The 14,441-nt window shown below is 36.4% G+C and overlaps 1 protein-coding gene across 1 annotated transcript in view; it reads left to right on the forward strand.

Annotated features, from left to right (window-relative positions):
- Window positions 1-14,441, forward strand: part of ADGRV1 (adhesion G protein-coupled receptor V1) — a 602,359-nt gene that overhangs the window by 170,940 nt on the left and 416,978 nt on the right. Inside the window, exon 51 of the mRNA XM_003261601.2 lies at window positions 14,215-14,434. Coding sequence (XP_003261649.2) covers window positions 14,215-14,434 — 220 coding nt within the window. The remainder of the gene's footprint in view (window positions 1-14,214; window positions 14,435-14,441) is intronic.

Raw genomic sequence — 14,441 nt, forward strand, 5'->3', positions numbered from 1 at the left:
GTGACTCTGGGTGAATCACAGTCCTGCTTTTAAATTGAGATATGGCAATTCTGTATGAATTAAATGGCACACAGTTATTAATTTGATATTATATGTAAGTCAATGCTACAATGCTATGAAGAATTCCTCTACTTAAAAGCCTTAATGTATGGTTGGAGAAGCAAGAAAAAATATTAAGATACTAATTCAAGGTATAGGACTGTATTAGTCCATTCTCACACTGCTTTAGAAAACTATCTGAAACTGGGTATTTTATGAAGGAAAAAGATTTAATTGACTCACAGTTCCACAGGCTGTATAGAAAGCATGCTTTGGGAGGCCTCAGGAAGCTTACAATCAAGGGTGAAGGGGAAGCAAGCACCTTCTTTACATGGTGGAGGGAAAAAGAGAGAGTGAAGGGGGAAGTGCTTCACACTTTTAAACAACTAGATCTTGGGAGAACTCCCCTACTATCACAAGAACAGCAAGCGGGAAATCCGCCTCTGTGATCCAGTCACCTCCCACCAGGTCCCTCCCCCAACACTGAAAATTATAATTTGACATGAGATTTGGGTTGGGACACAGAGCCAAACCATTTCAATGACCAATACCATTTGCTCTGTGAGGGGTAGAATTGGAGTGATTAAGAGAGACAAGAGAGAGCTTGAGCTATGTCTGCGTGGATTGGCAGGACACACTTTGGGCAGAGGGAAAGGTATGAGCAAAGGAAAAAGGCAGAAGTGTTTATAGCATTGAGGGCACCATTGGTAGATGAAAGTGCCAGGGACAGAGGATTTGACCAGAATGTTGTGGTGCTGAGATTGGAGATACAACACTGGAATCTAGAGAAGACGGCCTGGAATGGCAGGCACATGGTGTGCCTGTGCCTGAAATCATCCAGCAGTTTTCACACATTTTGGTCTTAGAATCTATTCATATTTATTGTGTAAGAGATTAAAACTGAGAAATTTTAAAGTCATTTATTTTAAAATGACAGCAATATACTCATTATGTGTAAATATAACGTTATTTTTTAAAAACACTTTCTAAAACGAACACTTTTATGAGAAGAGTGGCATTGGTTTTATTTTAATTTTTGAATATCTCTTTAATGTCTGTTTTAATACATGGTATATAGATTCTACTTTTTATGTATTTAATTGATTTTTTAAAGAGACAGCATTTTGCTCATTTGTCAGGCTATAATGTAGTGATGCAATCATAGCTTACTGCAGCTTTGAACACATGAGTTCAAGCCATACTCCTGCCTCAGCCTCCTGAATAGCTTGGACTACAGGCATGCTCCATCATGCCCACATAATTAAAAATTTTTTTTTTGTAAAAGTGGAGTTTCTTTGTGTTGCCCAGGCTGGTCTTGAGCTCCAGGCTTCAAGAGATCCTCCCGCCTCAAAGTGCTGGGATTACAGTCATGAGACACTGTGCCCAACTGATTCTCTTAATTAATTAACTTTTTTCCATCTTTATTAAGGCTTGATTGACAAATAAACATTGTATATATTTAAGATATACAATGTGATATTTTGATATACATATAATGATATGTATTTCCTCAGTTGAGCTAATTAACCCATCCATTACCTCACATATTTACCTTTTTTTGATGAAAACACTTAAAATCTAGTCTCTTAGCAATTTCAAGTATACAATACATTATTGTTAACTAGAGTTATTATGCTGTGGATTAGGTCCACAGAAATTACCCATCTTATAACTGAAAGTTGGTACTCTTTAATCAAAATCCCCCATTTCTCTCACACCCTGGCCCCTGGCAAGCACAATTCTACAATTTGCTTTTCTGAGTTTGACTTTTTCAGATTCCACATATAAGTGAGATCAGGCAGTACTTGTCTGAGTCTGGGTTCTCATGTCTGCATCTGAATTCAGTCTACTGCAGTATTATCAGTCATTTAGCCTCTGCTAAGTTCTATACACTCATGAAAGAATGAGAGTGAAGTAGAAAAACAGCATTATTATGAAAACAACATTATTTTCATATTATTATGCAAACAGTTTTGACCTCTGAAACCCTCTAAAAGGGTTTCAATGTCTCTTAGATCCCTGGATCACACTCAGCAGGAGTGAGATAGAGAAATCCTTGAAGGCTTTTCAATGGCAAATGATGATCAAAGGGATGTGTTACAACTCCTCATAGCTTTGGTGTATAGAATATGCTGGATGAAGTAACTTGCAACTGCCTGGGCAAGAGTTGAAGAGGGCCTTTAGCTGGGGTGAGAAATTAGGAGTAAAGATTCTTGTGAGAAAGAGAAATTAGAAATGAAAATCCTTGTGGGAAAGAGAAGTTAGAAATGAAGATTCAACAGCACTTGATGTCTGTTCAAATGTGAGGAGCAAAAGTTATTATACCTTGGCAATTGGGAGGAGAATGGTTTTAAATTAGGAAAAGGCGCAGAAAATGTCCGTAGTGGGAAATGTGATGAACTTGTTTATAGGTGTCTTTAGTTTGAGATAATGTAGAAGCATGTGTAGGTGGTTAGTAGAGATGTGGAACTAGAATCAGGAAGAAATTGGAGTTAAAGGTTTGGATTTTGGAGACATCCATGCGTGGGGATAGTTGAACTCACAAATGTTAAAATGTACAAAGTAAATTATATTGATTGGGAAGACTAGAAGATTTAGCACAAATACAGGAGTCAGTATTTGGAATTTTTCCCTTAGGTGCCCGACTACTGCTTTCTTTATCAGGCATTTAACATTTAGGCAGTGTTACCTTAAGTCACCTCAACTACTGACCAGGAATCACAGGTTATTTATGTCTAACTTTTAAATTAGTACTATTTTTAATTTACAAGTTGTAATTATATTACACATATTGAGTGTAGTATGATGTTTTGATAAATGTATACAACGTGGAATATTAAATCAAGCTATTAACATATCCATCACTTAACATTTTTGTGATGATACAGTCGAAATGTACTCTTAGTTATTTTGAAATATACTATACATTATTACTGATTATAGTCACCCTGGTGTGCAGATCTGAAAAATTCCTTCTGTCTAGCCAAAATTTTGTACCTTTTGACCACCAACTTCCCATTCTCTTGCTTTTCCCCGCCCTGGTGACTATTGTTGTACTCCTTGCTATGAATTCAACTTTTAAAAGATTCCACAACTAGTGAGATCATGCAGTATTTGTCTTTCTGTGCCTAGCTTATTTACTTGGCATAATGTCTTCCGGATCCATCCATGTTGTCCCAAATGACAGAATTTTATTCTTTTTTTGAAGTGGAATAGTATTCCATCACATATATATACCACATTTTCTTTATCCATTCATCTGTTGATAGATATATAGGTTGAGTTCACATTTTGGGTATCGTGAATAGTGCTGTAATGAACATGAGAGTGCAGATATCCCTTTGACATACTGATTTCAATTTCTTTTGACATATTCCTAGACAGAAGTGGGTATTGCTGGATCATTCTGTTCATTGTTGGGGGAACCTCCATACCATTTTCCACGACATCTTACTAGTTTACATTTCTACCAACAGTGCATCTGCAAGGATTTCCTTTTCTCCTCTTCTTCAACACTTATTTTTTTATAAGATGTATTTTAATAGGTGTGAGGTGATAGCTTATTTTGGTTTTAATTTTTATTTTCCTAATGATTAGTGATCAACATTTTTTTCATGAACCTGTTGGCCATATATAAGATAGCTTTTAAGAAGTGTCTTTTCAGGTCCTTAGCCTATTTTTTTTTTTTTTTTTTTTTTTTTTTTTGAGACAGAGTCTTGCTCTGTCGCCCAGGCTAGAGTGCAGTGGTGCAATCTCGGCTCACTGCAACCTCTGCCTCCCGGGTTCAAGTGATTCTTCTGCCTCAGCCTCCCGAGTAGCTGGGATTACAGGCATCTGCCACCATGCCCAGCTAATTTCACCATCTTGGCCAGGCTGGTCTCAAACTCCTGACCTCATGATCCACCTGCCTCAGCCTCCCAAAGTGCTGGGATTACAGATGTGAGCCCCTGGGCCCAGCCTAGCCTATTTTTTAATTGGGTTGTTTCCTTGCTATTGAGTTATTTGAGTTTCTTATATAGTTTGGATATTGACCATTTATCAGATAGCTGTATGGTTTTAAAATGTTTTTTCCCATTCTTTGGGTTGTCCCTTCATTTTGTGAATTGTTTCCTTTGCTGTGCAGAAGCTTTTTAGTTTGATGCAATCCCATTTGTCAGTTTTTGCTTTTGTCACCTGAACTTCTGGAATCAATAAAAAAATCCTTGCCCAGATTAATGTCATGGAGACATTCCCCCTGTTTTCATTGAGTAGTTTATAACTTAAGGTCTTTAATTTATTTTGAGTTGATTTATGTATTTGGTGGGAAATATGGGTCTAATTTCATTCTTCCACATGTGGATATCCAGTTTTCTCAACACTATTTATTGGATAGACTCTCTTTCTTCATTGTGTGTTCTTGACACCTTTGTCAAAAATCAATTGGTTGTAAATGTGTGAGTTAATATCTGGGCTTTTTATCCTATCCCATTTGATCAGTCACTCTGTTTTTATGCCAGTACCAAGATGTTTTGATCATAATTGCTTTATATTTTGAAGTCAGGTAGTGTGGTGCATCCAGCCTTGTTCTTTTTGCTTGAGATTGTTTTGGCTATTCAGAGTGTTTTGTGGTTTCATATGAATTTAAATTTTTTTTATTTCTGTAAAAATAGAAAAATGATACCGGAATTTTGATAAGGACTGCATTGAATCTGTAGATCACTTTGGGTAGCATGGAACATTTTAACAATATTCATTCCTTCAGTTCATGAATGTGGGATATCTTTTTATTTATTTGTGTTTTTTTCTATTTCTTTCATCGGTGTTGTACAGTTTTCAGTATACGAGTCTTTCATCGTCTTAGTTAAATTTACTCCAAAGTATTTTTTTTATTGCTGTTGTAAATAGGCTTGTTTTCTTAACTTTTTTGGATAGCTAGTTATTAGTGTATAGAAATGCTACAGAGTTTTGTATGTTGATTTTGTATCCTGCGACTTTACTGACTTCAGTTATCAGTTCTAAGAGTTTGTTTTAATGCAAACTTTAGGGTTTTCAATATATAAAACATGTTGTCAGCAAACAGAGACAATTTAATTTTTTCCATTCCTATTTAGGTATGTCTTATTTCTTTCTCTTGCTTAATTGCTTTGGCTGGAACTTTCAGAACTATGTTGAAAGGAAGTGACAATAGTGAGCATCTTTGTCTTGGCCAGGATCTTGGAGAAAACCTTTTTCAACTTTTCACCATTGAGTATAATGTTGGTTACTTGTTTGTTATATGTGACTTTTATTGTGTTGAAGTACATTTCCTCTATACCTATTATTTTGAGAGCTTTTATCATGAAAGGATGTTGTTTTTTTTTTTTTCAAATACTTATTTTGCATTGATTTAGATGATTATTTGGTTTGTATTCTTTATTTTCTTAGTGTGGTGAATCACATTTATTGATCTGCATATATTGAACCATCCATAAATTCCAAGAATAAATCCCACTTGATCATGGTGAATGATCCTTTTATTGCATTGTTGAATTCAATTTGCTATTGTCTTACTAGGGATTTTTGCATCTTTGTTCATCAGAGATATTGGCCTGCAATTTCTCTTTTTCTTATAGTGTCTTTGGCCTTTATATTAGGATAATGCTGGCCTTGTAAAATGAATTTGGAACTATCCTCTGTTCTTCAATTTTTTGGAGTAATTTAAGAAGGATTGGTATTTGCTCTTTAAATGTTTGGTAGAATTCAGCCATGAAGGCATCAGGTTCTGGGACTTTCTTTGATATGAGTCTTTTTATGACTGTTTTAATTTCCTTACTCATTATTGATCTGCTTAAGTTTTCTATCTCTTCATGATTCAGTCTTAGTAGGTGCTATGTGTCTAGACATTCATTTTTTCAAGGTTATCCAGTTTTTGGCACATAACTGTGGTAGTTTCTCTTGATCCTTTGTATTTCTGTGGTATCTGTTGTAATGTCTCCACTTTTATTTCTGATTTTGTTTGAATCTGCACTTTTTTTCTTAGTTGATGTAGCTAAGGGTTTGTCAACTTTTTCTTTTAAAAAAACAATTCTTAGTTTTATTTATTTTTTTCTACTGTTTTTCTGGTCTTTTATTTATTTTTGCTCTTTGTTATTTGCTTCCTTCTGTTAACTTTGGGCTTAGTTTGTTCTTTTTCTATTTCCTTTAGTTGTAATATTAGACCGTTTATTTGATATTTTATTTCTTTTTCAATACAGGTGTTTCTTGCTGTAAATTTTCCTTTTCAGACTGTTTTTGCTGCATACCATACATTTTAGTATATTATTTTTATTATTGTCATAAGGTATCTTTTTATTTCTTCTGCAAGTCACTTGTTGTTTAGAGTATATTTAATTTCTACATATTTGTGAATTTCCCAAGATTTCTTCTGTTATTGATTTGTAGCTTAATGCCCTTATGATCAGAAAACATACTTGCTATGCTTTCAGTGCTCTTAAATTTGTTAAGACTTGTTTTGTGGCCTAACATACAGTCTATCCTGAAGAATGTTCTGTTTGCTTGAGAAGAAAGTATATTCTATTGCTGTTGGATAGAAGATTTTGTTTATGTCTGTTAGGTCTATTTTGGTCTACAGTGTAATTTAAGTCCAGTGTTTTCTTATTGATGTGCTGTCTAGATAGTTTATTGTTGAAAGTGGGATACTGGGGTCCCCTACTATTATTGTATTGCAGTCTATATCTCCCTTCAGATCATTTAATAATTACTTTATTATTTAGGTGCTCCAATGTTGGGTGTATGTATATTTATAATTGCTATGTCTTCTTGATGAATTTACCCTTTTGTTATTATATAATGGTCTTCTTTGTCCCTTTTTATAGTTTTTTACTTAAAGTCTATTTTACCTGATATAAGTATAGCTACCCTTCTGTTTTGACTTACATTTGCAAGGAATGCCTTTTTCCATTCCTTCATTTTCACTTTATGTGTGTCATTTTTGGTAAACAGTCTCTTGTAGGCAGCATATGATTGGATCTTTTTTTTTTTTAAATACATTCAGCCATTCTGTGTCTTTTGATGAATTTAATCAGTTTCATTCAGGATAATTATTAATAGGAACAGACTTGCTACTGCCCTTTCATTATTTGTTTTCTGTTTGTTTTGTAGATCTTTTGTTTCTTTCTTCTTCTCTTGCTGTTTTCCTTTGTGGCTTGATGGTTTCCTATGGTGGTCTGCTTTGAATCCTTTCTTTTTATAGTTTTTGCTTCCACTGTAGTTTTCTGCTTTGTGGTTACAATGAGGTTTACATAAAACATCTTGTACTCAAAAGCAGCTATTTTAAGTTGATAAAAAATTAACTTCATAGCAAACAAAAACTATATTTTTATGTTCTCTCCCCTAAAACTTTTATGATTTTGATCTCAGAATTTTTTTTGTAATTTGTATTTCTTAACAATGTATTATAGCTACAGTTATTTTTAATAGTTTTGTCTCAGAGTAGAGATAAATTTGCTTTATATAATCACCTTACATTATTAGAATATCCTGAACATGACTATATTACTTATACCATTCAGTTTTTTTAAATTTTCTCATGTTTTATGTTATTAGTTATCAGACTTTCATTTAAGCTTAAATAACTCTCTTTAGCAATTCTATAGAGCAGGCTGAGTGGTAACAAACTCTCTTAGCCTTTGTCTGGGAAAAATTTAATTCTCTCTTGTTTCTGAAGGACTGCTTTCCTGAGTAAAGTATTCTTGGTGGAAGTTTTTTTTTCCCCTCCTTCATAACTTTGAGTTTATTATTCTACTCTTTCATGGTCTGTGGGGTTTCTGCTGAGAAATTTGCTAATTAGCCATATTGAGACTCCTTTGAATGTGACTATATTCTCTATCTCTTGCTGCTTTCAGTATTCTTTCTTTGTATTTGATTTTTGTTTGGGTAAACTCTTCATTGAGTTGAATTTGGTTGGAGAACTTTGAGCTTCCAATTTCTAGATAGTGTTGTCTTTCCCCAGATTTGGGTATTTTTCAGCCATTATTTTTAAAAATAATGATTCTCAGTATTTTTTCTTTCTCTTCTTTGGGAACTCCTGTTATGTACAGCTTAGTTCTCTTGATTGTGTCACGCAATTCCTATAGGCCTTCTCTATTCTTTTTCATTCTTTTTTATTTTTGCTTCTTTGACTGGATAACTTCAAGTATCCTATCTTTTAAGTCACTAATTTTCTTTCTTCTGCTTGATCAAGTCTGCTGTTGAAATTTTCTACTGAATTTTTAAAATGTCATTGTATTCCTTATCTCTAGCAGTTCTGTTTTTTTTTTGTTTGTTTTTATTTCTTTGTCAAATTTCTTATTTTGTTAATGAATTGTTTTCCAAATTGCATTTACTTTTTCATCTGTATTTTCTTATAGTTCCCTGAACTTCAAGAGAATTATTCTGAATTTTTGTCATTCATTTTACAGATCTCCATTTCTTCAAGATCCATTATTAGAACTTTATTAGTTTCTTTTGGTCATATTTCCCTGATTTTTAAAAAATCCTTATGTTGGCATCTGCACATGTGAGGAAACAGCCACCATTTTCAGGCTTTTCTAGCATTCTGTGGTGGTGATAGAACTTCACTGTTTAGTCTAGCTTGGGATTCTGGTTGGGTTAGTTGGTAGTGACCCCAGACAAGTAGACTTTGTTACCATGTTTTGTATTTGGGCTGGGCTGTTACCTGTGACCTGGGATCAAATGGAAGTGCTGGCTGTGCTCTGAGATCCAGTGAGATCTCTGGTTGGGGTCTTCAGTAAGTCAGAGCTGTTGCCTGGGCTTAGTAACTGCCTCTGATCAGACAGTGTTGTAGATTGTCTTCTCTGGCTGGCTAGTACTTTGGTTTGGGATCTATATCTGTGCAGGGCCACCTACTTGGCTGGGAGGCTGGGTGAGGTGTCTAGGTTGCTACTTAACTACTCAGGATAGGCAGGACCACAGGCTATGCTGCATAGATATGCATGGACATGGGCTTGCCTCCCATACTAGGGTATCCTTAAGCAGAGCACTGAGGTTTGGTTCAGTAGCTGTTTAGCTGCTGGAGTTGAGCAGAGTCAGATGCTTCCCTCAGAAGACATTCACATACATGCACATGACCCCTGGCCTGGCAAGGGCTTAAGGAGAGCCCCAGGATTTGGTTGGATTGATGCTCACTAGCTGAGTCTGGGGAGGACTAGATTCAGATAATTGCTGACTGCCTTTAACCTCTAGCTTGGAGCGAAGTTAAGGAAAGTACTGGGGCTTGGCTAAGTCACAGCTCTGCAACTGGGTCTGAGTAGGGTCAGATGATCTCTTTGGATAGTCAGTGGGTCTGGGAAGGATCAGAGGGTCCCTTTGTGGATAATGCTGACCTGCCCTTGCTTCTTGGCCTGGAAGTGGCTGTGAAGGAGACCACCAGGGCTTGGCTAGGTCACAGCTCTGTAGCTGCATCTAGGTGGGGTCAGATGCTCCCTCTGTGAATGATCACAAATGCACCCCTGCCTTCTGGCCTGAGAAAGGACTAAAGAGTATACTAGAGCTTGGTTGCAACTCAATCACTAGGCTTGGGTGGAGCTAGATGTTCACTCAGCAGATAATTATCAACATGCCGCTATCTCCTGGCCTGGGGAAGTTTTAAGGAGAGCACGAAGGTTGGGTGTGGAAGCTGGCCAGGGATTTTGGCCTGGGAGGCCTGTCAGCTGTGCTTCATGCAGAGCAACGCTGTTGGGTATCCTTTCTGGTGGTATGCCTCTACTGGCCACAAGGCAGAGCCACCACCAAGATCTGCTAGTCCATCACTGTGAGCCCTACCCCTGTTGGTTGTTTCTAAGTGACCTCAGGTGGTCTAGCTCTGTTGATAGCTAGTGTTTCCAGTGGGGCAAGACAAGGGAGTGTTACCTGAGAATGGGCCCAGAATGTTGGGGAAGCTGAATGTCTGCCTCCAACTCAAATCTTTCTTCCCTCTGTAAAAACCCACAGTTCCTGGGGAATCTCTTGTGTGCCAGATTGTGCTGGCTTGGGGGAGGGGCAACATAGTCAAAGAGAAACTGTTCCTCTTACACTTCAAGTGTAGCTGTTCTTTGTCTGTGGTCCAAGGGGTTGTTTCAGCCTCACTCCCATGTTCTGGGATATTCATCAAGGCATTCTTGTCTCTGAATAGTTGCAAACTGGATTTCTGTAGAAAACGGTAGAGCCAGAGAATTCCTATTCCACCATCTTGCTGATGTCATTCTATTTACCTTTCACTTTTTATAGATTGTTTCTCACATTGTACTTTGTTTCCATGTTTTCTACTCCTTCCTCCTCAACCCTGTGGAATGCCCATACCACATTCTCCCAGTCCCCAGCCACCTGCCACCTGGACTATTACATCACTTCCTGGCCTCCACACTATCTTTACTTTGCCATCAGAGTCCTCTGCCTGTCTCTGTTCTGCTCATTCTTTCTTTAAATAACTTCTCTTTACATTGTCAACACTTTGACTAGTCATAAATCTGTTATCCTAAGATATACAACTTGAGTGACTTATCATTCATTCAACAAGTGATTTGTTGAGTAAATTATGTATCTTTCATCATATATTTGTTTAGTTTTTGTCTACTTGTCCTTTACTTTTTTGCCTTTATTATATTTGCTTTTCTTATTCCTCAAGTATTCAAGAGGACTAACTATGTCTCCTTGAGTCACTTATTATTATTCAAAATAGTTGCCTAAGGAATGTTTTTAAGGATGATGAGTGCTGCCTGAAGGGCCATTAATTAAAGTTATAGAATTCTCTTTAAAGATTTAAAAAATATATAATAGGCATACTTTCTAAAAGAATTTGCAAAAAATTCTGCCAGAGGCTTGTTAAAGGACCCATTGTGAGGTCTCTTTATTTCTTTTGTTTCTGTGACTTGAGGCTGTAGAAGTATGAAAAAATTGTAGGTAATTATTTAGAATGGCTTATTATAGATCTTCTGAAAGCTGAAATTATGCATTAAATAATGTTCAAGGGCTTTCTTATTTTGAATGTGTCAAATATTTTATTAAAAGTATTAGACTGGAGCTATAACTATGAGGATCACATATTTATTCTGGTTAATGACTTGACAGATTATTGGGTGGTGACTGAATTCTTTAAATGGAAGAAGAAGAATGAATATGACAAAGACTACAAGGACATATAAACTTATCTTCCCTTTCACCCTTTTCTCCTTTAGTAGTTAATAGATATTTTTAAGTGCAATTATGTGCCAAGCACATTGGTAGACCCTGGGGAAACAAGGGTAAGCAAAACTACATATAAACCCTGCCCTGAAGAAGTTTTACATGTAGCAGGGAAGAGAGATACTATGTATAATCATACATATACGTTTCTGGTTATAAATGGATAGCTGTTATGAAAAAATAGAATACTTTCATACTACAAAATGAGAGGACTTGCCCTGGTCTAAGAGATGCCCAGAAAACTTACTTAAGGAAGAATCATTTAATTGATAATTATGTGTTGAGTAGGAGTTGAAGAGGCAGAGTTGATGATGGATCAGGCTCTAGGCAAAGAGAGGTCAGGTGGTGGTGGTGAGCATGTGCTTTTAGGGAACTAGAAAGGGACCAATGTGGCCCAAATGCAGACAGTAAGGAAACAGTGATACTGGGTTTAACTGAAGATGTAATCAGATAGGTACTTAAAGGATTATGGTCTTTATCCTAAGAGTATTGGGATGCCTTTCTTGAGGAGGTGATGGGGAGGTGGAGATAGAGAGATGGACAGAGAGAAAGAGAGCATGTGTGTGTGTGCGCATGGGTTGTGCATGCATGTGTGGCTGCCATGAAGGAAAAACTTAGAAGAGAAGATGTCTGAGAAAGAGCTGGAGGCACATTCTTTAGAGATGTTGAATGATGAAGCTTGGAAAGTGGTAGGTGATGCAGGTTAGAGAAGTTACTTGTAGTCTCACAAGTAAAACCACAGCTGTTGGTGATAGATTAGATACGGAGGGAGACAAGAAATAGGATGTCAAAGATGAGCCCTAATTTCTGCAACTGGTGGGTGAATGGTAGTACTGTAACTATTGTGGTGGTGATTACTTGGGAGAGGACCAGGCTTTCAGAGGTAGAGAAAATGATTGGTTGGAATATGTTAAGTTTGCCATTCACATGCAGAGTAAGCACTACTGATTATAGAATTTAGAGGAGGGTCTTGGTTTGCTGATATACATTGGAAGTCCATAAGTATAGAAGGTCATTTTACTACAGGCAGAGATTATCTTGGTTGAGACTAATGAATCAGCTCATTTTAAACTTCAGAGATGTTGAGATGCCCCTGAATTAATTATTTTACTCAGTGTCTCCAGTTTTATAAAACCTTATGAAAAATATATGACCATTTAAAATGCAAGTTTATTGGTAACCTTTCTTTTGACTGCCTTAACTTTTTATGCAATGTTTGCTAAAGTGTGATAGTACTTAAGTCCATTACTATAAATAAGCATGATCAGTAATTCTTGATATATAAGAGTAAGGATATGGGGCTTCCCATTGTAACCTATGGGCTAAAATTGTAGAAGAGGCTCATAGTTTCTTATTTTTGGTGCTATTTTAATATCTAACCAATCTCATTTGATATCTTTTTTTTTTTTTTATGAGATGGAGTCTTGATGTGTTGCCCAGGCTGGAGTGCAGTGCGTGATCTCGGCTCACTGCAAGCTTCGCCCCCTGGGGTCACACCATTCTCCTGCCTCAGCCTCCCAAGTAGCTGGGGCTACAGGTGCCCGCCACCATGCCCAGCTAATTTTTTGTATTTTTTAGTAGAGACAGGGTTTCACCATGTTAGCCAGGATGGTCTCGATCTCCTGACCTCGTGATCCTCCCCCCTTGGCCTCCCAAAGTGCTGGGATTACAGGCGTGAGCCACCTTGCCCGGCCTCATTTGATATCTTTATGTTCCAATGTGTTTATCTAAGTACTGGAATTTGTGCATGTATTTCTATGATTTCTCATTTTTTCTCCCAGTTTTATTTAAGTCTGGAAATTATTTAGTATTGTATATAACATAGTAAGCCCCCTTCCTTCTTAACTTGTGTAGATATAAATATGTCCTTTGGCTATTTTTTACTTGTTTTTTAGAAGCAACCCTATTAACTGATATATATATATATATATATATATATATATATATATATATATATGGACAAGATCTCACTCTGTTGCCTAGGGTAGAGTGCAGTAGCATGATCATGGTTCATTGCAACCTTGACCTCCTGGGCTGAAACGATCCTGCCACCTCAGCCTCCCAAGCAGCTTGGACCACAGGTGCTTGCCACCATGCCTGGCTAATTTTTGTTTTTTGTAGAGACAGGCTCCCACTATGTTGCCGGGTCTCGAACTCCTGGGCTCAAGTAATCTTCCTGCTTTGGCCTCCCAAAGTGCTAGGATTACAGGTGTGAGCCACTGCACCCAGCCTTGCTTTGAACTATCAAAAGTATGGTTTCCTGATAACATTTCAAAAACATTTGAAGAATATACTTTAAGAGTCATAAATTTGTTCATATCCTTTGGCCTAATTAATTAACTTGAAGAATTTATCAAGTGAAGATAATTAACATGAAGAATTCCGTCTCTACTTAATATTTAATAATTAAATATACAATAACAAATATCAAATGTAGGGAAATTATTAAATATATTTTGATCAACCATATATATTATCTATGCACTGTAATTATAGACTTGTAATCTATGTAGAAACATAGAAAACTGTAATAGTATAGACATGGTGTAATATTGTTAATTAAGAGTTTTTTGTATTTATACTGTTTATAACTGTGTCAATTATGAATTCATATGAATGGTAACTAGAAAGGAAAATGAAACATTTCATGATGGGATTATGAGTATGTTTCACTTTTTAAAATATCCTACTATGCTATCTAATAAATATTAAGATGAATATAAAAGAGTTTAAAATTAGTTTTGGTTTTAGCAGTCAGTAATTTCTTTTCTATTAAATGGGTATGGATACCTCATCAAGCTGGCTTGATCATTCTAAAGCACTTAAAAAATTATTATTTACATCCAGTTATTTCAGAAATTGAAGTATATTTTGTTACCTCAGAAATAACAATGGAACTTTGAGATTTTGGAAGATTTTTCTTTGGAACCGATGCAGGGAGTGTGGGAGGTGACAGTTTACATCTCACTCAAGTTGTTTTTTCTTTCCTTGCTGCAGCCCACATACTTCTTATTGGCCAAGATATGTCTGCTGTTTACTGCTGGAATTCGGAGCTTAATCAATTCTCTTTTGTTCTGGAAGTACCTTCTGCTTATGATGTGGCTTCTGTCACAGTAAAGTCCCTTAATTCAAGCAAGAATTTAATAGCTCTAGTGGGAGCTCATTCACATATATATGAGCTAGCTTACATTTCCAGCCATTCTGATTTTATTCCTAGGTAGGTT

This window comes from Nomascus leucogenys, chromosome 2 (assembly GCF_006542625.1).
Source record: "Nomascus leucogenys isolate Asia chromosome 2, Asia_NLE_v1, whole genome shotgun sequence".
Lineage (NCBI taxonomy): Eukaryota > Metazoa > Chordata > Mammalia > Primates > Hylobatidae > Nomascus > Nomascus leucogenys.